Source organism: Moschus berezovskii, chromosome 15, assembly GCF_049115385.1.
Source record: "Moschus berezovskii isolate FMDL1 chromosome 15, NW_MosBer_1.0, whole genome shotgun sequence".
Taxonomy (NCBI): Eukaryota; Metazoa; Chordata; class Mammalia; order Artiodactyla; family Moschidae; genus Moschus; species Moschus berezovskii.
This window is the reverse complement of record NC_142474.1, coordinates 19571772-19596025: the sequence shown is the minus strand read 5'-3', so window position 1 is coordinate 19596025 and position 24254 is coordinate 19571772. Positions and strand designations below refer to the sequence as shown.

General features: G+C 45.8%; 2 protein-coding genes across 19 annotated transcripts in view; one reads left to right on the top strand and one right to left on the bottom strand.

Annotated features, from left to right (window-relative positions):
• Positions 1–206: 206 nt before the first annotated feature.
• Positions 207–10174, top strand: TP53INP2 (tumor protein p53 inducible nuclear protein 2). Of its 7 annotated transcripts, none has more exons than XM_055436114.2 (5): positions 207–322; positions 807–986; positions 5432–5613; positions 5971–6268; positions 6806–10174. In XM_055436114.2, the coding sequence occupies exons 3-5, from the start codon at positions 5487–5489 to the stop codon at positions 7053–7055; spliced, it is 675 nt and encodes a 224-aa protein (XP_055292089.1). In that variant the 5' UTR covers positions 207–322; positions 807–986; positions 5432–5486; the 3' UTR covers positions 7056–10174. The 7 variants fall into 7 exon arrangements, with proteins under 7 accessions (XP_055292089.1, XP_055292097.1, XP_055292079.1 ...); XM_055436122.2 differs by lacking the exon at positions 207–322 and adding an exon at positions 2009–2118 and having other exon boundaries at positions 726–986; XM_055436141.2 differs by lacking the exons at positions 207–322; positions 807–986 and adding exons at positions 1356–1377; positions 2009–2118.
• Positions 10175–11294: 1120 nt separating this feature from the next.
• The window catches only part of NCOA6 (nuclear receptor coactivator 6), a 94099-nt gene continuing 81139 nt past the window's right edge, over positions 11295–24254 (bottom strand). For 9 of the 12 annotated variants that reach the window (XM_055435985.2, XM_055435966.2, XM_055436046.2 and 6 more), the window contains 2 exons: positions 21141–21289; positions 11295–11860 (listed from right to left, as the gene is read on the bottom strand). In XM_055435985.2, the coding sequence (XP_055291960.2) occupies positions 11817–11860; positions 21141–21289 (193 nt within the window). In that variant the 3' untranslated portion in view covers positions 11295–11816. Of the gene's footprint in view, positions 11861–21140; positions 21290–24254 lie in introns of those variants that run through there. The other 3 variants (XM_055436038.2, XR_008687246.2, XR_008687245.2) reach the window with 3 other exon arrangements.

Genomic DNA, 24254 nt, shown 5'->3' with positions numbered 1-24254 from the left:
CCAGTATTCTTGTCTGGGAAATCCCATGGACAGAGGAGCCTGGCGGGCCACAGCCCATGGGGTCACAAAGAGTCGGACACGATCGAGCACACACACGCACAAGATGTGTAAACGTTCCAGTGCAGAGTACTCTCTAGGTCAATGTTTATTTAGCCCAAAGCAATTCCTCTCCAAGTTCTACCATCAATATTTTTCTGTCAGCCTAACCAACTCTTCTATACTTCCTGCGATCCCCTAGAACTAGGGAAGAGGGTTGTCCCCAACCTGTTAAGCTTGCCCAGCCGAGGAAAAAAAGGAGTGGGAAAGCAGCGAGCACGTAAGGGTAAGAAAGGGAGACGGAAAAGGCAGAGCCGGGAGACGGGTGGTGAGGAGGCTGGAGTGCACGAGCGTGGTGTGGAGTTGGGAACAGTGTACCGACGAGGGACTTGAATGTAAGATGCAGGTGAAAGGACAAGAGAGGCGGCGGGGGAGGTGAGGGCGCTGACAGATGCGGAGGGTGTGCAGGAAGATGGGGGTCTCGTAGGAACGAGTGCGAACCTCTCTCTTAGAGAGGTCCGTGGGTCGCCCAGAGGCGGGGCGGTCCAAGCTTCCGGCAGTTGTTTCTCCAGGCCTCCTCTTCCCTAGCCTGGGAGTCTGGGATCCCCGCGAGGGAGCCACTCGCCGGCTAACCGCGGAGGAGGCGGGGAGGGGGGATCCGCAGCCTCGGATTGGCCGCCGCCTGGCCGGGCGGTGACGCGAGGCGGGCGGGCCCCTTTGTGACGTCACAATCAGCTGTTTGAACGTTCCAATTTGTGCCGTGAGTCCAGCAGCGGCGGCTGTAGAGTGAAAGCCCCGCGCGCGAGCGCACTCACTCTGAGCGTCCGACGCGCTCCCAACCCAGCCCCCGCGATGCTGCCGGGCCTGTGATCCGCCGTCGACCCCGGGACGCTCCGCCTCACAACTACCTCAGCGCCACCTGGGCCCGCCGCACCGCCCCGGGTCCCCAGGTGAGTTCCGACCGGCTTTGGCTTGGGGGGGCTCCTGGAGCCTCGGAACACGCCCCGCGCCCCTAGTTCCCGGGTCTTTGTCGGTCTCCGCCGGCGGCTGCCGGGGCTGCATTCTGGGCTCCCGATTGGCTGCCCCCGCCCGGTAGACCGTGACGTCTCTCTATTTGCATATGACTTTGAGACGTCACCAAGGCCGGCACCGCCCCCCCTACCCCCTCCCGACTCGGGTCGCTTGTCCTCCGGTGACCCGTTGGGCGCTGGGTCGGAACTGGGCCCAAGAGTGAGGGACGCAGAAGACAGCGGGACCAGAGGGCCCTCCTGTTTCCTGGGCTAACCCAGGAGCTGAGGTCAAACCTCTGATGATCTACTTTCTGCTTGAGACCTGTGAGAGGTTCGGAGAGACTTGAGAGAGGTTCCGAAGGCGCTACTGGGTCTAGGTAGGGGGAGGGGGTTGTCAGAAGTTCAGCAGCCCCTGAAGCTTGAACTCTAGATAGCTGGGGCAGCGCCAGGTGGTGGTGCAATCTCCTCCCTCTGGCTCCAGGCTCTGCGCCCCTGGGACTAACATAATAACATTCTCCTAATCTCTGACATGTGTGCGGCGCCTTAGCTGACGTCGTTCCCAGCCCCCGAACGAGGGGTCTTAGAGCCCATTTCATGGAAGGAGAAACCGAGGCCCTGAGAGGGGAAGTGGCTTATTCGAGGTCGTGCAGCTAGTTAGTCATGCCTCCCTAGTGAGTGGCGGATGCATTAGCCACTGGCACATACCTAGTAGAAGCTTATTATAAATAACAAGTTACACATCCTCCTTGCACCTAAGACTCTACTTGGGTTAGTTCAGTTCAGTCGCTCAGTCGTGTGGGACTCTTTGCAACCCCATGGATTGCAGCACGCCAGGCCTCCCTGTCCATCGCCAACTCAAACTCATGTCCATTGAGTCGGTGATGCCATCCAACGACTTGGGCTAAGCCCCATCCAAATTTGATAATGCTCCCAGGTTTCCTCACTCCTGGATCTTTTTCCAGGAGGTCTCTGGAGACTGGGTCCCCTTTTGAGGCCCCGATCCTCATTCTGTACCTCAGAGTTCTGGAGCCCAGTAAAATCACTGCCTCCCAGCTGTTTTGGTCACAGAAAGGTGAGTCAATGGCTGCATCAGGGTGTCTTCCGGGCCAGTGTTGGGATGGGGTGGAGATGAGAGTTCCCTCTGTTTGGCTGTCCTTCACCTCCCACCTTGGTGGCTCAGATGGTAAAGAATCTGTCTGCAATGAAGGAGACCAGAGTTTGATCTCTAGGGTCGGGAAGATGCCCTGGAGAAGGAAATGACAACCCACTCTAGTATTCTTGTCTGGAAAATTCCATGGACAGAGGAGCCTGGCAGGCTACAATCTATGAGGTCACAAAGAGTTGGACACAATTGAGCAACCATCACTTTCACCTTGCACCCCCAGAGCTGTCAGCTAGAAAGGATTGACCTGGACTAGTGCTGGTGATTACAAAGTGTGTGCTCCCCTCTCTCTGCTCGCAGAGAAGTACCAGAGACCAAGCAGGAGAAGGAGAGCCTCTGACTTTCCAAGTAGATGGGCCTATGGATTGAACCAAGAGTCCTATCTCAGCCTAGACTCTGCTCACAGATGGGCTGCGGTAGAGGTGGCATGGGGCTCAAGTGTTATTCCGGGCCCAGCTGTTGCAGTTATTAAAGGGAATGGTTCTCCCAGGAGCAGAACTGGGAATGTGAGAACCAGGAAGTTGGCAGGGCTGGGAAAGAAAAATTCTGGGAGCCTCCCTCTGTGGTCATGAGAGGGGGCGAGCACTGGCTGGTTGGTGAGGTTGTCACTTCTGGCTCTGTCACTGACTCGCTGTGTGACCTCGGGCAGGGAGCTTTCCCAGCCCTAAGCCCTCCTTACCTCAATCTGTTTGTAATTTGAAGAGGCCTGGAGCAGATTCTGGTTCACAGTGGATGCTCTGGTAAATGCAGGATGAATCTCGGTGCCAGGAACCTCAGACCCTTTTATAGCTGGACAGAGGGCCCCCTGAAAGGGACAGTGACTTGATCAAAATCTGACTCCTGTCTGACTTCCCCCATCTCCCCTGCATCATTATATTTTGGGGGATTGTTTGCTGAGGGGTTCCTGACTGTGTACACTTTGGACCGAAGGCTCAGTGACCTGGTGCTAGGCCTGTTTTGCCACCATCTAGCTGTGTGTCTGTGGACAGAGTTATGTCCTCTGATCCTCAGCTTATAAAATGGGCTGGGTGAATATCATGGTTTCTGAAACACCTGTTCACTTTCTTTTCATTTTCTCGATGAGGCAGTAGGTCCTTGGAAAGAGGGTGTGCCTCATCAAGGCCCCAGTCTTTCCCTTCCTTCAGGAGGGGTCAAATTCTCTGAAGTTTTGGTAACTGAGTCACTAACTCCCTGTGGCTACAAATGGTCTGGGATATGTGGCTTGTGCTGGGTGGGCACTGATTGAGGGTGACCCAACCTTTCATAATCCCTGAAAATCTACCACCAGTGAGGCCAACACCCAGGCACTACTTCCTTCTGGAGCCCACTCTGCAAATGTATACATACTCTCAGGGTGTAGAGCTTAGGTGATTCTGTGCAAGTGTGAAAAATATACCCAGGGATTGGAAGAAGTGCAACGACCATAGAAATACCCCAGGTGGGTTTGCAATAAGAGTAGAATGCCTCCAGGGAATGGAAGTGTGACTGTATCCCCAGGGAGTTTTATAGAAAGTGTGGAAACATCCTTAGAGGAAAGTGACAAGTGGCTGAGTAGCAAAACTGTTGGCTATCTTCAGGAGAGTCAAGCTTTAGGGACATCCAGAGGGCCTGGTCAGCAGCCCCTAACCCAGGTCTAGTCCTGAAGTAGGCTTGGTGCTTCCATTCCTGGAGCAGGGGGTCTCCTTTCTCATCTTCACTCAGGGAAGGACTGATTGAGGGCTTGAGTCCTGGTCCAACCCTCAGTCCTCATCCTTAAGGGCTCTTGGGGTCTGATAGCTCTCTCCCTCTATCATCACCTCCCACTGACTTGCTGTCTCCCTGGGACCGGGCAACCTGATCTTCCTCCCTAACCAGGGATGCTATCCTTGAGCAGGAGCTTGGGAATAGTGGGGATGAGGGTGGAGGGCCTGTGGGAATAGGACCTTCATCTGACAGACACAATTGAGGTTTATGTAATCACATGGTGAGATGGTAGCTGTTCTGTGGGATTTCTGCTAGTGAGCCCTTTTCAAGCCACACAGGCTCAAGTAGTGGTTCTTTTTTTTTTCTTTTTTAATTTTATTTGGCTGTACCGGGTCTTAGTTGCAGCACTGGGAATCTTCAATTTTCGTTGCAACATGTGGGATCTTTAGTTGCGGCATGCAAACTCTTACTTAGTTGCAGCATGTGAGATCTAGTTCCCTGACCAGGGATGGAACCTGGGCCCCTGAGTTGGAAGGGTGGAGTCTTAGCCACTGGACCACCAGAGAAGTCCCCTCAAGTAGTGATTCTTAATCTCTGGGGTCAAGGACTGCTGTTTAGGAAATCATGATGAAAACCAAGGTCCTTCTGTTCAGAAAAATACACATGGACCATGGTCCCAGGTCACTAAATTAAAAATGCCTAACCCAGACAGATACCCAGCAAAGGCAATGGAGTATAGTGATCTGAAATCTGCGTGGATTAGAATCCTTCCTCTGTTCTTACTAGCTGTGAGATTTTAGGCAAATCATCTTATGCCCCTGAGCCTCAATTTCTTCACCTGTAAAAGAGGGCTAATAATTATATCCATTTCCTAGAGTTATTGTGAAGGATACCTAAGGTAATATAGGTTAAAGGCTTAATACAGTAGTTGGCACATGAATATTAGCTATATTATGATGATGATGATGATAAATAATCACAGTATTGGGTGATTTCTTCCTTGCCTGGAAAAGTGTTTTTACCCTTCAAGGTCCTGATTGGATGTCTAGTCCTTTGAGGACCTTCCCTGATAGAGTCTTGTATATCAGTCCAAGAGCATGCAATAATATTAACAATTATTAATAACAAACTAGTTGATTAATTTATCGAATGCTTAGTCTGTATCCAGGTACTGTTCTGAGCACTTTGTGTTTAGCTCATTTAATTCTCATGAGAGCCCAAAAGAGGATACTATTATTAGCTCATTTAATTCCTTTAAGGTCAGAGAGGAGGACACTATTATTCTTGACATTTGACAGATGAGAAAACTAAAGCACAGATACATTAAATAACTTCTAAGGTCATACAAAAAACAGAAAAGCCTGAAGGCAGGCTGACTTAGCAGAAAGTGAACAAACAACACACACACACACAGGGCAGAGCTTTCCCACACATTTCCATTGAACTCTTATCAATGTTCTGGGTGCTGGGGAAGGTATCCCCAACCAGGAGTTGCGGGGAGAGCAGTCCCTGGTACCTCTGACTCCTCTCTACCTCACAGGTTTCTGCACTGCCATAGACCATCCCCCTCCCCCAGGCCTCTTTGCTCCCCCACCATGCTTCAGCGCCTCACCAGCCTCTTCTTCAGTTCCCCACCACCTGTTGCCGAGGACCCCGACTGCCCCCAAGCCTTTGTTTCCGAGGAGGATGAAGTGGATGGCTGGCTCATCATTGACCTGCCCGGTGAGTCTGGGGCCAGGACTGACTCCTGAGCCTGTGAAGTTTTCATTAGGGCACGTAGTCCAGCTGCTAGGGGACTGGGGAGTTCCCAAGGCAAACTGGGTCTGAGGCAGTAGCATTGGAGGTAGGGGTAACAGCGCCGTCCTATGCAAGCTCTCTCCTGGCAGAGGTGTTGCAGTCCACACCTCATGCGCCCTAGGGCAGCAGGTCAAGACTTATGGGTGCCCCGTGGGTGTGGCTGGTAGGGCTGCGGGTCTGACTAACGATGCCCTTTCTCTCCCTGTCCCATTGTGTCCGGGGTGTGTGTGTGTGTCTGTGTGTGTGTTTCCCCACTGCGCCCCCTCCTTCCGTAACCCATAGACAGCTTCCCAGCTCCACCCAGCCCCGGGTCCGCCGCTGCCCCTGCAGGCCGCCCTCCGCCTGCACCCTCCTTGATGGATGAAAGCTGGTTTGTTACCCCTCCGGCCTGTTTTACTGCAGAGGGGCCTGGACTCGGGCCTGCCCGCCTCCAGAGCAGCCCCCTGGAAGACCTCCTCATCGAGCACCCCAGCATGTCCGTTTACGTGACCGGCAGCACCATAGTGCTAGAGCCTGGCCTTCCCTCCCCGCATCCAGAGGACGACGAAGCTGCCCTGCCTGACGGAGACTCGAGCGACGGGTGAGCGGGCCGGGGGCGGAGCCTGGAGGCCTAGAGAGGAGTGTCTTGGAGCCCTGGAACCCCCTGGCACTGCCCGGGAGAACCCTTTAGAGGCGGGTGTTCGAGGCAAAGGGCGGGGCCGATGGGCCAGGATGTAGCTCGGCCTGAAGGCAAAGGAGCCTTTGAGATTGGGAGAGGCGTGGCTTCGTGGCTGGGGCGGGGCTTGAGAAAGACTGGAGCAGAGGCTTGGGGTCTGGAGAGGTTGGAAGGGCGAGGCCGCACCGCTAAGGAGGTGTGGGGGTAGGGGACAGAATGCCAAGGTCGAATTGGAAGTTGAAGCTGAGCCTTCACGGGGCCACATTTACCCGTTTTAGAGGCTAGGACCGAGGAGGCATCTCCGGGGTGGCTTGGAGGAAGGGCTGGTACCCACGAGACCGGCATTGGGCGCCCCCCTCTGAGTAGAGACCAAACCTTGCAGAGGGTGCGGAGACAAGTGGGAGGTGCCAGCACTGCCTTCGGTTTGTCCAGCCCTGACTGACTCGCTGTCTCTCCCCGCAGGGAGCTGGCGCCTGCTCGCCGCGAACCCAGGGCCCTGCACCACGCCGCCCCTCTGCCGGCGCGGGCTGCGCTGCTGGAGAAGGCGGGCCAGGCGCGGCGGCTGCAGCGGGCCCGGCAGCGGGCCGAGCGCCACGCGCTGAGCGCCAAGGTGGTGCAGCGGCAGAACCGCGCCCGCGAGAGTCGTCCGCGCCGGCCCAAGCACCAGGGCAGCTTTGTCTACCAGCCCTGCCAGCGCCAGTTCAACTACTGAGCTTCCACCCGCCGTGCCGCAAACCCCTCGCTGACTCCCGACCCCATCCAGCCCCTCCGACGCAGCCAGTGTGCTGATCGAGGGGACGCCTGCAGCCCACCTCGGGCTGGACACCACAGCCTCCCTTCTTAAGTGTGTGAGGTGGGCTAATCGCCCCTCTCTCCCACTCCTGCTTCCCTTTCTCTGATCCTCTAATCGGCCTCTGAACACACCCCTCACCCCGCTCCGCAAACCGCCCCCCGAGCCCCGCTCCATACACCCTCTCACCTTCTGGCCCCTTCTGGCATCTAATCCTCCATCTCCCCCACTGACAGTCGGTCTTTCCTTCTCTGGTTCCCCTTCTGGATCTTTGCTCTGACACTCTCCATCCCCATCTCTCCAGTCCTCTATTTCCGGCCCACTCCTGTTTCTGAGAGTGTCTTCTTCCAGTCTCATATCTGGCTCATTCCCTACCTTCAGCTCCCACTTTACAAGCCTCACTCTATCTAATGTTTGGACCTGCATTCACTCCTGCTCCCTTATTACTCAGTGAATCTCCCAGTGAGACTAGAGGGTTCTGCCTTTAGTCTCCCCCTTCCCTCTCCTCTGGAGGCTAGGCTCCCTGAAGTTGCTCAGGCATGGAAAGGTAAGGTATGTGGGAAAGGACTGTGAAATGTGAGTTAGTGGGAGAAAGTGGAGGGAATCGAGGAAAAGAGGAAACCTATTGGAAAGGCAGTCAGGTCAGACGGGTTGAGATGCTGTAGGGAGCAGGGCACGATAGGGGCTCACACTGTGCTTGCTCAGAGAGGCCAAGCCTTGCTCTCAAGCTGGAGCCTGGAGTCTACTCCCTCATCCCTTTTCTATAATTCACCTCCCAAATCTCTTCCTGAAATCAAACCTTCTGCAGATCCCTGTGTCTGAAGGGCTTAGTTAGTACCTTGCTGCCCTTACCTGCAACATGTCAACTTAGCAGTAAAGGCTGGGCAAAGCCCTGCCATGCTAGATATCTGTTCATATGCCCAAGGTGCTAGAACTAGCTTAGGAGAGATGCAGGCTGGAGGGATTCTAGGCAGGGGAAAGACACACCCCAGAATAAGAATGCAGAATGGTGATGGTGGGGAGGACAAGCTGTGGGGTGAAGCCATCCTAAGAATGGCAGTTCAGCCTTTATCTTGCCTCTGGCCTGGTATTTCACACTCTGCCAGGATGGCTAATAAACAGTCCTTGGTAGGAGGCCAGGAGCCCCACTGCCCCAATCCCCATAGTCCCCTACCCAGGTTCAGGGCCTTTAGGGAGGGCTCTCTCCCTTTCTAGGCTGCTGGGGAGAAATAGGTACCCTACAGTTTCCTCTTCCCTTCTCTTCCAGTTAAGTACCTGGGAGAGGGGACCTGGATACCTGGATGAGACACAGGGGACAGGGCCGTCAGCTTTCTCCTCCTCACAGCAGGATTGAATTTTGGGCTCAGACACCAGCAACAGCCTCTTGGGATGCCCCGAGTTGCTTCTCCTTTCCTGTTTCTAACTGTCCTTTTCTAGTGTGTGCTCTTTCTTCCTTGAAATTTTTAATATTTCCTGTTACATACTAACATAGGTCTTCCCCCTCATTCCAGTCCTAGGTTTCTAGGCCTCATGGCCAAGCTGAAGTTTAGAGAAAACTCTGCAGTTCCATGAGGGCAAAGGCAGCTGCCCTCCCTGACCTGCTAACCCTAGGCCTTATGGGGGGGTGTATGGATAAGGGAGGGGGTAGTCCTACAGATGTTGGGATGGGGACAGAGGAAGCCCTGTTGGGGTCTCCTACACAAGGGAATAAACCACATTTACAATATAAAGCAGTTCAAAGTCCCCATACTGGTCCACTAGGGCTCTAGTAGTTGACAGCCTTGCTCCTCTCCCCAAGGTTACCACCTAGTCTCTGACTCTTCCAGCTACTCCTTGGTTACATCACAGCCAGCTTAGGGTCTTCAGCACTTCTTGCCTACTCTTTTGCTGCCAGCTGGAGCCTAGGCTCAGTTCTGGGCAGGGCTTTTCCTTCTGTGGGGGAAAAGTGAGTTAGAGCATTTGGCTCCAGTTTTGGAAGGCCCCTACCTTACCCATAATACTGAAGGCTTCTGTAGTTCTAGAACCCTCCAATATCATCACCTAGCTGGTTGCAAGGCTCATATTTTTTTACTTTCCTATAGATTTCTGTAGCTTGAGTGTGGCAATATTTTAATTGTGTATAGATCTCTAAGAACCAGCACTAGTTGGTCTCCTGTTAGTCTGACTCCTGAAGCATCAGACCTCGTCATACTGTACTGACTGTGTATGTGCCTTTCACCTTGAGCATGCTTCAGGATTTTTTTTTAAACCACAGAACTTGAATACATGAGGGAACCAGAACTCACAAAGTCCTATGCAACCTCAGACAGGAGGAGGTTAGAGAGTCTGTCTTTATGGATGTTTTCAAAGACCCTGGAGAAGTCTGTTCCAGACTGTATTACTTAATGTCAGCACTACCAGCGCTTTGCCAAAACTCAGTAGGTGAGAGGGACCCATTTCTAGAGTGTGTCCCAGTTACGTGAAAGGACAACTTCCAGTAATTCCCCAATACATCTGAGTAATTTCCCAATACAGCTCTCTTCAAGCTGGGTGTCATTTCCAGCTCTTGCCAGTCTGGCCCCACCAGGGTACCACGTGTGTATGAATGCAGTGTGCTGCTGTTTTGGAGTATGCTTGCTCCCTGACCCGTCTGGAACCCTGGTAGTCTGCTCTGACACATGATGTCAGCTGCAATGAGGACCCCACCAGAGCTCCTGGATGACTCCTCAGATCCATGTGGCTTTCTGTGAGGGGACTGAAGGCAGACATAACATGGCCCCTTGTATCTTTCCTCTTGCCCTGCCCCCTGGTTCCAGGTGGAACCAGTAAGATGAGTGCATCCCTCTTGGGTGTTGTGTGTTGAGACCGGCTGAAAAGAGGAGACTCTGGGTGACCACGTTGTGACATGTTGACAGACTCGAGGACACAACCACCTCAGCCTGGTCATGTGGCATGCCTGTGGATGTGTGTAACAGGATTCTGATTGTTAGATTGTAATGTTATTCCTCTATGGGAGAAAAAAGTTAATATAAAGAAAAACAAATAAAAATCTATTTAAAGCACATTATGCTTTCTTCCTGAGTAGAGCTAAAGTTGGAGAAGCACTTTGCAATCTCAAACACAGTACTGACATAGTGTGTTACGATAAGGCTGGGTTTGGTTCTGATTGTGTGTGTGTCACACAGGGGAGGAAGAGGGTAGATGAGCTTGCTGGTGACAGAGCCAGACAATGTGGTGTGACTCAGAAATAACTACTTTCAGAGAATCCTTATAATGCAAGACACGTTTTAAAAAATGACAATAAGAACATGAGAATCACCAATTCATTCTTTGGGTCTCAGGCACTGGGTTATGGAGCCACTGCAGGGGAAGGGATGGAGTATATGTCTAGCTATAGGAGACATAGCAGAAGGCTGGGGCCCAGACCAAGATCAAGACAAGGCCTGAAGAATTGATGTCCCCTGAATGTTGGGGGTAGGAGAGGAGCAGAAGCAGCTGGTTTAGAGACCACAATTTTTAATGTAAGGACAGAGCCAGGAAAGGGAGAAACCTAGGCATGTTTGTAAGTCACCCCAAGCCATGGTGATGCAAATTAGAAACAGAGCAGCCAAAGAGTGGAACACAGTGGGTATCTCTGAACTACATAATGCAAAATGACAACTTTTATTTGGGAGCTGTTCCATCTAACCACAGATATGGATTGAAGTTAGAAATCTGACCTAAACTGGGCTAGATTCTTGATGCTGTTACAAAAAATCTTGCTGGTCTGTCTGGGCTTCTCTCTTGAATGGAGGAGGTATATACATGCTTGTTTTGGAGCAATCATGTACATGGAGAAGCAGATGAAAGAGGTAGAGAAAAGTGCCGTCTGATTTGCTGATTGCTTCCCGTTTCTAGATGATCCTGGGTGACTTTGATCCTAAGTTGATTCTGTTATTTTCAACCAAAAGAAATCTGACCAATATCAAAGTGCCTGGTACAGTGCTAAAAAGAGCTAATTTTCCAAAGCCAAGGAATGAGCTGAGTGCACAAGTATGTTCATTTTCCACAACTTCCCAGATGGGCATCTCAAGTGTAATGAGGACAAGATGGAATTCTAATTCACAAAGAAGGCTGTTCCTATTCACTTACGGTCCAAAGAAAGAGCCTGCTTACCCAATAATCCCTTACCAATAACATACGTTTATGTTCTAGGACAAAAGACATTTATTTAACACATTCAGTATTTCACATTGTACAAACCCTTAGATTCTCTTTATTCACTGGTCCATTTCTACAACAAATACATCCAAAACACTATATAATAAAATTATTTACAACATTTCCAAATGAGATTTCCTGTTGCCCTACTACTGCTATTCACACACAGTACTTCCACGGCACAATACATCATTAGAGATCTAAAAATGCTCACCCTGTACTCTAGGCTGCTTAGGAAATGTGAAAACTAATAACATAATCGCATTAGCTCCTCTCAATACATGGCAACATTTTAGAAACCTTGAACTTCATCTTGCAACACCAAAATGGTTCAACAACTCTGCTTTCCCCATTGCACTTTACGAAACAGGCTGCAGGGACTAGGAAAAGGACCACGTTATTAAAATAACTGTACAGAAATGGATTTTTAAAAAGTCACAGCTCAAAATTGCTTTTTGTAAAATTCACACACATTTACAAATATCAAGTCGTCGTCCAGCTTGTTTACTTGGATTTTCTTCGCTTGGATTGCACCGCACTGGTTACCTCTGTGGGGAGAAAGGAAAGGCATGTTCAGCTGAGACAACTTTTTACCGCAGTGCCTTTCAGGCAGTCCACAAGAACTAGGGCTGACCTGAGTGGAGGCTTACTGGACTCTGAGTCAGTCTAAGGGCCTCAAAAGGCCCACTTAGTGTGAAGAGGATCTCAGGTTTCTCGGCCTGATAAGACTAGGGCCTGGTTGGCAACTGGGGAAATGTTATACAGGTAGTAGGAGGTGAAGCAAACATACATGGAAAAGGTGCAAAGGTGGGGACAGCCTCTTTAGCGGGGCAATTAACCCCACCATCTCCATCACCTGTTTCCATCAATCAACAAAATGATGGACAGACTGACAATGCTTTTAGTCAGAAATCAATGAATGATGCTACAAGCAAGTGAATATACTGTGCCAGAGGGCAAAACAAAACAGCCTCTGGATCCCTTCTGGGGCTAAGCCATTTTTTTTGCACTGAAGAACTCTTAGCCATGCCATAGTCAAAGTCTCTAAATAACGTGACCATGACCTTGGTCAGGAAGTGTCCACTATGGCCTAATAGCATGCCACAGCCTGCTCTGAGCCTAGATGAGCCTGAAGGCTTCATGGAAGAGGTGGGAACTGAGAGGTTTATATCAGTGACAGGGTAACAGTGATATAAAAGGGGGAAGGAGTGTGTTTTAATTCCTTTAGTATTATGTCTTCAACCAACCAACTTAATCTTCTCCCATATTTAAACCATCTTTCTCAAAAACTTTTCAACATAAGTCTTCTACAGCAAAGTAACAGTGAATAGCCTAAACCTCTCTAACTGTAAACATTTCTTTAAAATCTCATATTAATATTAAAAATTCAACCTCATTCTTCGTGCTGCTCCATAATAGATATTTTTGATTTAAAATGAAAAAATATTTTTACTTCCCAATAAGGACAAAAAAAAGGTTTCTATTTAACATAAATGTGTCGGATGAATCCAACTTACCCCTTTCTAGAAACTAGGCTGAATTTTCTGATTCAGCTGCACATTATTAGGTTCAGTATTCTAAGCAATTTTTATTTTCTTTTTTGTATTATATCATATTTTGAGAACCCAGACTTAAAATGTAGATGCAGAAAGCAAAAATTTCACTAAGTAAAATTTTAGCTAAATAAGCTAAGAAGTGAAACCTAGATGATTTTCTAAAAGGTGGCCTGTGTGGTGATTTCAGGCTTCTGTTGGTAGAAGTTTTAATACATCTTGCTTCTTGCAGGGAGATCGTGATGCTCGTGCCCGGTGGTAGGATTAGTTTCTCTGATTCACTCGTTAGTCTTTTGCTAATCGGAGGACAGAAAATCTGATACGATGTTGATAATGGTGTTATTTTAATTCCATGTTAATTCCGAGTCCCACATAGCACACAACTCCCCATGATCAATCAACTCTTTACATCCACCTCTCCACCTTCACTTTCATTGTAGATTTGTCATTTGCAGTGAAAACATACAGGGTTTTGTGTTGACTAAGTGTTCAGCCGACTCTTTGCATAAGGTGGCCAAAGTATTGGAGTTTCAGCTTCAGCATCAGTCCTTCCAATGAACATTCAGGACTGATCTCCTTTAGAATGGACTGGTTGGATCTCCTTGCAGTCCAAGGGACTCTCAAGAGTCTTCTCCAACACCACAGTTCAAAAGCATCAATTTTTCGGCCATCAGCTTTCTTCACAGTCCAACTCTCACATCCATACATGACTGGAAAAACCATAGGCTTGACCAGATGGACCTTTGTTGGCAAAGTAATGTCTCTGCTTTTTAATATGCCATCCAGGTTGGTCGTAACTTTCCTTCCAAGGAGTAAGCGTCTTTTAATTTCATGGCTGTAATCAGCATCCGCAGTGATTTTGGAGCCAAAATAAAAAGGCTCCGATGCTGGGAGGGATTGGGGGCAGAAGGGGACGACAGAGAATGAGATGGCTGGATGGCATCACCGACTCGATGGACATGAGTTTGAGTGAACTCCGGGAGTTGGTGATGGACAGGGAGGCCTGGCGTGCTGTGATTCATGGGGTCGCAAAGAGTTGGACATGACTGAGCGACTGAACTGTTCATCCTTACAAAAATATCTGTTACTTAGGTCAACTTTGGGAGCTTCTCCTTTGTTATGATATGAATGATCAAGTGGTGTGTCTAAGCAACACATGTGGCTGGGAAGCATGATTAGCAGTGTGGGAATAAACAACCTTAGGCTCCCCCCTCCATTCCCTCCTTGCTTGTTCCCATCTGTCAGTGCTCCAAAGCACCCAGGGATCTGGCAGGCTGCCTCTGCTTCTGAGGATGAATCAATGAGTTGGGCCATGAGTAAACAAGTTATCTATGCTAGAAACTGCAAAAAAAAATAAAAATCTTTTAGATACTAGGGTGAGAGGTGGCAGTGGTGGTGTAGGGTGTATGTTTATACTTCCATGAAAAAGAAAACCTGATCTTGAAGTCTCTATTACCTTCTTTGGATAAATCCAGCCAATCTGGTCACAGAGCAAAGTTACGTTTGATGTTTCTATAAACCTGAAAAGTTATTTTTATGGTTCAATTTTATATTCCTTCTAAAATATTACCACCTTTACCATTCCATTGAACACAATAAGAAAATCTAGAAGTTTTTAAGGTAAGGAATTCTGGGGAAGTAATGTAGTAGGTGAAGGTATCTTCAGGATGTATTTACTATGTAAGGCCCGCTCCTTATGGCCACCTAGCTTATCTGATTATGCATAAAACCCGGGTCTCCCACATTGCAGGCAGACGCTTTACCATCTGAGCCACCAGGGAAGCTCAATGTAGTAGGTGAAGGTATATTCAGGATTTATTTAATATGTAAGGCCTGCTCCTTATGGCCACCTAGCTTATCTGATTATGCATAATCCTATCCCAAGCCCCTATTATAAACACTATATTGGAAAAAAATCACATACATTATTGAAAAACTCTCAGGTTTTGTTTTTTTTTAACCATCAAATATCTTTTTGTTTTTGGCTGCACTGCACTGCTTGTCAGGATCTTAGTTCCTCGACCAGGGACTGAACTCGGGCCACAGCAGTGAAAGCCCAGAATCCTAACCACCAAGCCACCAGGGAACTCCCAACCTTCAAGGATTTTATAAATTAATGTCTTCACCGATATACAAATAGTCCAAAGACTAATAGTATAATTACTTCACTGACGTTCATATTTTACAATCGACTATATGGTAAAAGTGAGGGTCAGTAACAGTCTTTCAAGAGGTATCTATATATGTCCTTGGGAAACATTTAAATTTGTAATTTGAAAGGGCATTTTTAAAGTAATTTTTAAATGACTGCCTCATTTTTTGACCTTAAGCAAATTTGGCCAAGTCTATATATATATAGTTCAAGGTTCTATTAAATCTTCTAGTATGTGAGCTTTACCTTCTATGGAGTTTATAAATTAACCTTGACCTTGCTCACTTCATTACACTTTTTACCATTCTTCTTCTAGCCAAGATTTCCACTTAATTGTAAAAAAATTCTGGAAATTTCCTTTCAAAATTTATATGGCTTGTTTCTAAATGACTACAAGAGTGCAGTTTCAGGCAGTTACTGTTCAGGGTTTTCCTTGGTCTTCCACATTGCAGGCGGATTCTTTACCAGCTAAGGCACCAGGGAAGCTCCTTCCATAAGATGTATCTAATTATGCTTATTCTGTAATAACACCTACATTTTAAGTGTATCTGTATCAGTTCACTCAGTCTTATCCAACTCTTCGTGACCACATGAGCCACTGATTCCAGTGTATCTGTATACTCTGTGCTTTTTAGATTGCTGCTTTTCAAGTCACTAGCTGTGGACAGGACAGAATTATCACCCCACTTTGCTGTCAGAGGCATCTAAGGGCACACCAGGGACATCTACAGCTACTGCTGATTACAGCTTGTTCTGAACTTCCCTCTTATTAGGATATTTCCCCTGGTTCTAAACTTGTACACCAAACTTCATCTTTTAAACTACTGATCCTTTTTCCCAGTTGAAAATGTAACACAAGCTACTATAGATGTAAGACTAAATATAGAATGACAAGGGAAACTAGAAAAATCATATCTGTGTGAATGGGGAATTCATCATGTCAGGAAGCAGAACTACTCATTTGCGTATCTGTAAACACATCTGATCAAGTGCAATTTAAAAAAGTTCACTGATAGGTGGGAGCCAATTTTCATTGTCTGTAATTAAAAGTGGCAGGACAGGGACTCCCCTGGAGGTCAGGTGGTTAACAATCTGCACTTCTGGCACAGGGTGTAGGGGTTCAATCCCTGGTCAGGTAACTAAGATTCCACATGGCATGAGGTGTGGCCAGACAAACAAAAGTGGCACGGTGCTGGGGGGGCGGTGGTGGTGGGGAGAATCCAACCAACCAAAAAACAACAGATTGGAGAGAGTGACCCATCGACCATGTGGGCCTCCTTGGACTTGCTCAGAAATCATTCATCCCACCGGCTCCAATCTGGTAGTCCGGTGGGCCTTGGTTAGCATGAGATAAGCAAACTCTGTTCTCAAAGCAGAAGCATGATGAAGGTTACTGGTTTTCCAATAATACAGAAAGTACCAATACTTCTCATTATAAACTGCTCATAATATTTCTCAGCTTTCAGGATTCTCATGAAAAAACACAGACTGTTTCTGATTTTGTTTGGGCATATATGACCAAAATCTTAATAGTACACAAAGGCAAAACCCTCTCTTCCTTTCAAAACATGCTACAGGAAGATGTTTAAGGTACCCAGCACTATATATGTCTACAAGTTTGGGACACATACAGCTTAGAAGCCAGCTTGATATTTTATGACACTGGTTCATTTTTGGATACATCATAGAAGGCCAAATAATATGCATATTAATTCTTTAATTTGGATCCAAGGGCTCTAACACTTAAACATCAAGAGCTATAGCATTCATTTCTGATTTAAAAAGTAACTTACCCTAGAAGAGTTAAGGATAGACAGCCTGAGGGCTTAAAGCTGATGTGGAGGTCTAGACATGACTGTGATTCTTGGGGTCTGGCCAGAACCCTGCCATCCTCTTGGGAGATACTTACGCAGCATCGCTCCATGTAATATCGCAAAGCCTGTGAGTCATTATGACCTCTTCTAAGCCAGTTGCTAAGCCTCAAAGCATGGATGGGACAGGCATTCCAACATGACTACCATCACCTTGGGACAATGTTCAGTTTAAGTGTACAGGCCTGTACACCCCAATCCACTTCTAAAACAGGCTCCAGCTTTCCATCTTTTCTTGGCTAGCAGTTATCTTCAGGGTGGCTCTAATTTGGGCATCTCTTAACTGTCCCAGATGCCAGATTAGTTCTTTCTGGTACACTGTAAATGACATCTTTAGTATCCTGAGGCTTTGGGCTCAGGACAGATTTCCAAAAATCTGGTTGTATGACATCTCTGAAGGTTAACACTTATTTTCCTGCTTTAAAGATAACTACATACCATATTCTACAGCCTGGAAGACCCTGATCCTTTGGGAAAATATACAGAATTGAGGGGAAGCAGATTTCCGCAGAGAACTCCAGCAATCTTCCATGTTATGCTTCCTTCCGAACAAGTTTTTGCCTAGGAGATGATTCCCAGGGAGGGAGAAGGAAGTTGTTGGTTCCACTTCTGCATCCAAAGTGGGGATACCCACAGGACCCTGCCTGTGGTATACATGGTATGTCTGGAGAGGAAAGAAGGCCCCTCCCAACCTCTCCCCTATCTGGCAGGCTGAGGTAAGGTGATGTCTACATCTCTGCTTTGCCTGTACTTGATCTGCAGATTTGTGGCCTCCTCTAGGAACTCTTGTGAGGCATTTGAATTCTGACCCAGAAACAGCTGAGCTCTTGGTCAGTGTCTGGTGTTGGGGCATTGCAACCTGCCCTGGTCTTCAGGCTGGTATCCTAATGGTGTGTGACTGTTTTGCAGCAACCCTGCTGATACCAGGCACTTGGCCAAGACCCTAGCTCTTGTCTAACTTGAGCTACTTAAGCTCAGTACACTTCCTGAGAAGATGATACCTTCCCTCAGCTCTGGGCATTTGCACATGCTTTACCTTTTACTGGGATGATGCTTCTTCGTTCTCAGTCTCAGCTTAAACATCATTTTCTCCAGAAAGCCTACACTGACTTGACAGAAGAACAAAGCATCCCAGGTATTGGGTCGACCAAAAAGTTGCTTTGGTTTTTAAGTAAAAATAAAAAACATATTTTTCATTTTCACCAACATATTCACTGTTTCGTTCCACTATCTTCCGCCTTTTTTCAGGCAGCTTCATAATCCCATCTTCCCAAAATTTTTTATTTTTTTGAGCAAAGAACTCTCCCAAGTACCTTACAGTCTTCTAGGGAAAGGAAATTTTTTCCATTAAGAGAATTTTGTAAAGACCAAAATATAGAAATCTGAAGGTGCAATGTCTGGTGATTACAGCAGATGAGTCATAATTTCCCAGCCAAGCTGTAACAGTTTTTGCCTGGTCATCAAAGAAACATGGGGTCTTGTGTTATCCTAATGGAAAATTATGTGCTTTTGTTGACTAATTCCAGAGACTTTTCGTCAAGTGCTGCTTTCAGTTGGTCTAACCAGGAGTAGTACTTGTTGGAATTAATTGGTTTTTTGAAAAGAGCTCCTAACAGAGGACTCTCCTCCAATCCCACCATATACAACATCACTTACTTTAGATGAAGACCTGCTTTTGATGTAGTTGGTGGTGGTTCACGTCACTTGCCCTATGATCTCTTCTGTTCCACATTATTGTACAGTTTCCACTTTTCATTGCCCATCACAATTTGTTTTAAAAATGGAACACATTCATTACATTTAAATAGAAAATCACATGCAGAAATATGGTCAAGAAGGTTTTTTTGCTTATGTGGGATCCAAACATCAAAGTGATTAACATAAACAAGGTGGTGCAAATGATTTTCAACGCTTGATCTGGATATTTTGAGTATGTCAGCTATCTCCTGCATGGTATAACATTGACTATTCTCAATTAATGTCTCAATTCGATTGCTATCAATTTCAACGGGTCTACCCAGCCATGGAGCATCGTCCAGTGAGAAATCACTAGCACAAAACTTTGCAAACCACTTTTAACATGTTTGATCAGTCATAGTAGCTTCTCTGTACAATGCACAAATCTTTTTTTTGCACTTCAGTTGTGCTTTTACCTCTCTTGAAATAATAAAGCATAGTTTGTAGGAAATGTTCCCTATTTTCTTCCATCTTCAATACTAAAATGGCTACACAAAAAAATCACCAATTTTGATAAGTTTTTTAAAAATGCACACTGATAATGATAGCTGTCACAATACAAGAAAATTGTTTCAAATGAAGTTAAAAACAACTAAGCACTACTAGGGGCTTCCCTGGTGGCTCAGAGGTTAATGCGTCTGCCTCCAATGCGGGAGACCCGGGTTCGATCCCTGGGTCGGGAAGATCCCCTGGAGAAGGAAATGGTAACCCACTCCAGTATTCTTGCCTGGAGAATCCCATGGATGGAGAAGCCTGGTAGGCTACAGTCCACGGGGTCGCAAAGAGTCGGACACGACTGAGCGACAGAACAGAACAGAACAGAAGCACTACTAGAGCTATCTTATGGGAAAAAAACAAACGTTTTGGCCAACCCAATAAATACCTCTACAGTACTACATAACATTGCTATCATAAAAGCATCATAGCAAAATCTTTCTTGACAGCTTATAATCGATGTGACAAAGACTCTGTTTTTTCACTGTTACATCCCCAGAGGCTGGCATGCAGTAAGTACTTAACGTATAGTTGATAGATGGTTATTGACATAATAATTACTGATTGGATACTTCTTGCATTTAGGCACCACAGTAGGCACCAGGCATACCATACATTTCCTGCCCTAATAGAATATGTATATTAATTACTTACCACATAAATTGACATAAGTTACAACTGTGGTGTTGCGGAGAAGAACATGGTGCTATGATTCCACATTAGCAAGGACAACAGAGTTAAGATAAGCAGAAAGAGTGAGAAGTTAATGAGGAAAAAAGAGGAAGAAAGAGAGACTACTCCCCACAATAGCCATCACATACACCCAGGCTGTGATGAGAGGATGGCATGTCCAAGTTGCTACGGGAAGTCAAATGAGCTGGGAGAGGTTGACAAGCACCAGACCAGACAGGACCTGTGGTTCATCCTGACGCTTTTAGACTTTAATCCCAATTATAATGGTAAACCATTAAAAGGTTTAAAGCTAGGGTAGCAGTGAAGATGTGGAAAAGTGGATGAACTGGAGTCATCTGAGAGAAAATCAGTAGCTTTCTGAGGATATGTGAGGGTGAAGAAAAGAGGTATCAAGCAGGACATGCCTAATGGACAGACAGATGGGAGCAGGGGACCAACAGCAAAGGAACTGGCATCAGGGGTGAAAGATCACATCTGTTTTCAGACATGTCGAGTTTGTGGTCTTGTTAAGAACATATGTGCAATTGTCTAAGATCTCTAGAGGTCAGTACTAGAAAACAAATGTATGAGTCATCCATGAAAGGTTGTAGCTAAAGAAGGGAGGCATGAATGAGATCACCTGGGGAGAAAATATAAGTTGAAGAGAAAAGGTGACTCAGGATTAAAGTTTGAGTAAGCGAACATCTAATGCATGGGTGCAGAATCTGAGAAGGAATAGTCAGAAGACTATTGAGAGCTCTGGGTCAGAGAAGCCAACAGCAGAGTTCATTTAAAGGAGAGACAGCAGTCAACGGAGAAAACTGTGTCAGGTTCTTGAGAAGCTCAGAGAAGATGGGATCAAAGGCACAAGTGAAGGCACTGGCCTTTGGACTGAAGGAGGGACAGTTACTCTATTATAGCACGAGCAAAGGAGGACACTGGTAGATTTATGTCCTGGTAGTGAGAGTTCTCTGTGAAGAGGTGAAAGTCTCTGCTGAAAGAGAGGACACAAAATAGGAGCCAGAGGTTTAAAAAGAGTAGAGAGAAGGAAAACAAGTTGACCACAGAAACATCAGAAAGACAAAGGAGCCATACTGAGGACCTGTCTGAAGTGATGATCATGAATCAATTTGCCCTGCTATGTGCTTGCTGCTCTGGTACATACACTGCAAACACAAAGTTAAATGAACTAACAAATAAAGGAAGGACCCACTAAGCAGCAGAAGTCAAAGCAATTTGAAAATGTAAGGAATACAAGCAAAGATGAAGGGCAAAGGCCACTGATACTGTGGTAAGAACCCCATTCTTCTATTTGACCCAGAAACAGCATCCATAGCCCACTGCTAACCTTTAGTAGAGCTGGAGGCTGAAGCAGGCCGAGAGGATCGCTTTCGATGTCCGTTTTCCACACTTTCAGAAGCCACAGCCGGCTCTTCAGTTCGCGAGTTTCTTCGGCTTGGAGTTTTGGACTTTTCAATGATCTCTTTGGGCTCACTGCTGACAGAGGGAAGCACAAAGTCCAAACAGGTGAGGGAATCAAGTCACACAAAAAATAAAGATTAACAGTTTCATTCACAAGGTGAGATTAAGAACTACATAATCATTCTGAGGAGACAATGTTCCAGTCTGGGAAAATAATCACAGTTACACTCTAATGTTACCAACAATTTAAAAGTGCGTCCAGCTTGTTATATTAGTAAGAATAAAATAAATTTAAGCGTAATACTGGTGAGACTGTGGAAAAACAGGTAAAAGACATTAAGAACTTGGAACAAACATCATCAAACTTCCTCACCCATTTTACTAAGATGAGGATACTCCCCTTCAAAAGTTAATAGCACCTAAAATCTAGGAAATGAATAACATACAGACAATTACTATGAGTTAGATAGATAATGGCATATTACAAGTCATATTGGAGAATTTATAGGAGAATATATTTACAAAAAATACACTGCTGGGTATATTGATTGCTCCAATCTCCCTTTCAGTACATGAAGACTAAAAAATAGTAATATCCACTATTACTGAGGGTATAGGGACAAAAACTCATGATGGAGTGTAAACTGAGCAACCCAATGACTCTCAACAGGGGGCAGTTTTGCCTCTTAGGGACAGTCGGCAATGTCTGGAGACATTTCTGATTGTTATGACTGGGGGATGCTACTAAACATCCTGTAATGCATAAAGCAGCACCCTCCCCCACACTCCACACAGAATTATCTGATCCAGTCAGTAACGCTAAGGCTGAGACACCCTGGTGTAATCCTCTGGTTCAGCAATTCTGTTTCTAGGTGTCTAAGGAAACAAATCTTTTTACAGAGCTCTGATTACACACAAGGATGCCAAAGCATTTTATTCATATTGATGAAGACAGAAGACCGAGATGCTTAACAATAGCAGATTAGTTAACTAAATCGTGGCACATCTAAATGGAGCTGTAAAAATCATGCTGTAGAAGGTTAATAATAAAAATTGTTCATAATACATTAAAATAGGGGAAAAAAAGCTATCACCATTATGAACAGTATAATCTCATTTTCATTATAACATACACTGAGTATATATGTAACACATATGAATGGGTGTGATATATTTATATGTGTGTATACAACATATAGGATTTATATATGGATATAATATTATATATTAGATGTATACAAATACTACAGTATATATTAATATATACCATCCTTGGAGAGTTTTAACTCTATCTGTACATACTCTGTGAAGAGGACTAGAAGAACTACAATATATACAATGAATACTGCTGAATTGTAGGAATACTGGCTAATGGATAACATTCTTCTTCGTAATTCTCTGATCTGAATTTCAAATTATCCTTAGTAAACTCTCACTACTTTCACAGTTCAAAAAAATTCCTGTCATTAGGGAAAAAAAGAAGTTGATTACATTTATTTATAAGACATGGAACTGAAACAACAGAAATGCAACAGAATTAAAACAAAAAACCAGTCAAAGGGATGCCTCTTCTGAGAAGTCTTCCATGACCTCACTCCCCAAGAGGAGTTGCCCCTTCTGTCTTTTGGGTTCAGAGTCTGTGTCTGGCATTCTAGAGCACTCATTGGGCTATACAGCATGTTTTTAGTGTCTTGTGTCTTCCACTACAACGTAAGCTTCTTAACCATGGCCTATCAACTATCCATACCCCTTCACTGCTTACTCCTGCCAGAGGACCCTTTGCCTGGCAATCTGGCCACAGAGTTCATTACCCTAGCTTTAACAACTGCCCGGCAAGCCAAGGCAAGTCAAACAGGCTGGGCTGGCACTGCAAGTCAAGGGGATTTACATATCCTTTTAGAAATGGTGTGTAAGGATGGTTTTCTGACTAGGAGTCCAGAAAAGGGTCAAAGCCTCTAAGGAAGAAGATTCCTAATGGAGGTGTCTCTTTCTCCTGGTAAAACAAAAGCCTCAGCAATACTGTCTGGGTGTTTATAGGGTCAATGGTCAGGTGACTCAGGGAACAAACACCTATACGGTATCTTTGGTCTGATTGTCTCTTCCCTAGCCATACAGTTGGTGTATACTTTGAAAAATGCAAATGAATCCAAACATAAGCCCAATCCAAATGAAACTAGACAGGCAGACTGGTGGTGTAGGAATAGCAATGTATCTGGAGTCAGAAGAACAGGGGTCGAGTTTTCCCTATGCATTTACTGGCCATGATATTTAGCTTTATGCTTCAGATTCTTGATCTATAAATTTCCATCTTGTCTGCTGCAATACATTAAGTGTGAGAGCTCTGGAGTCAGAAGACCTGAGTTTGAATTTCAGCTTCACCATTTACTAAACCTGTGGTTCTGGGTGATTTAGTTAACCTCTCTGAACTTTAGGTTCCTTATATGTAAGACAGAATTTCTTTTCCTAATAGATACTGTGAAAATTAAATGCGATAATACATCTAGGGAGCTTTTAGCCCAGCATATGACATGGTATAGCATTCAAATAAATGTTGGCTATTATTACCACCTCACAGGGTAGATATAATGATTAAATGAGAAAATGACTGTGAAGCTGTTTTACAATCTAGTTGATACAAAGCATGACAAATTCTTTAAAATGCTGTCTAGTACATTCCTACACTAAAAAAGGAATGACTTTTTAAAATACAATAATACTCCTCTCCATGGGGCTAGTGAGGTCGAAGCCACAGTTGTATTTCATCTTGTTAGGTTATGTGGGACAGCACAGTATAAAAGACAAAGCATGAGTTTTGTGGTGAGAGCCCATCTGCCTTTCTCTCACTTGAGGATCAAACAGCTACACTTAGAAGGTATTGCAAGGAATACTATTAATGACAATGATGGCAACAATTCCTATGTACTGAACACTTACTATTTACTCACTATGCTGAGTGCTGAAAAAGGTTCTGTGATTCCGTTTCAAAACAACCACAAAAGGCAGAAACCTGGCCACCAAGCTTTATTCAAAGAAATGTTAC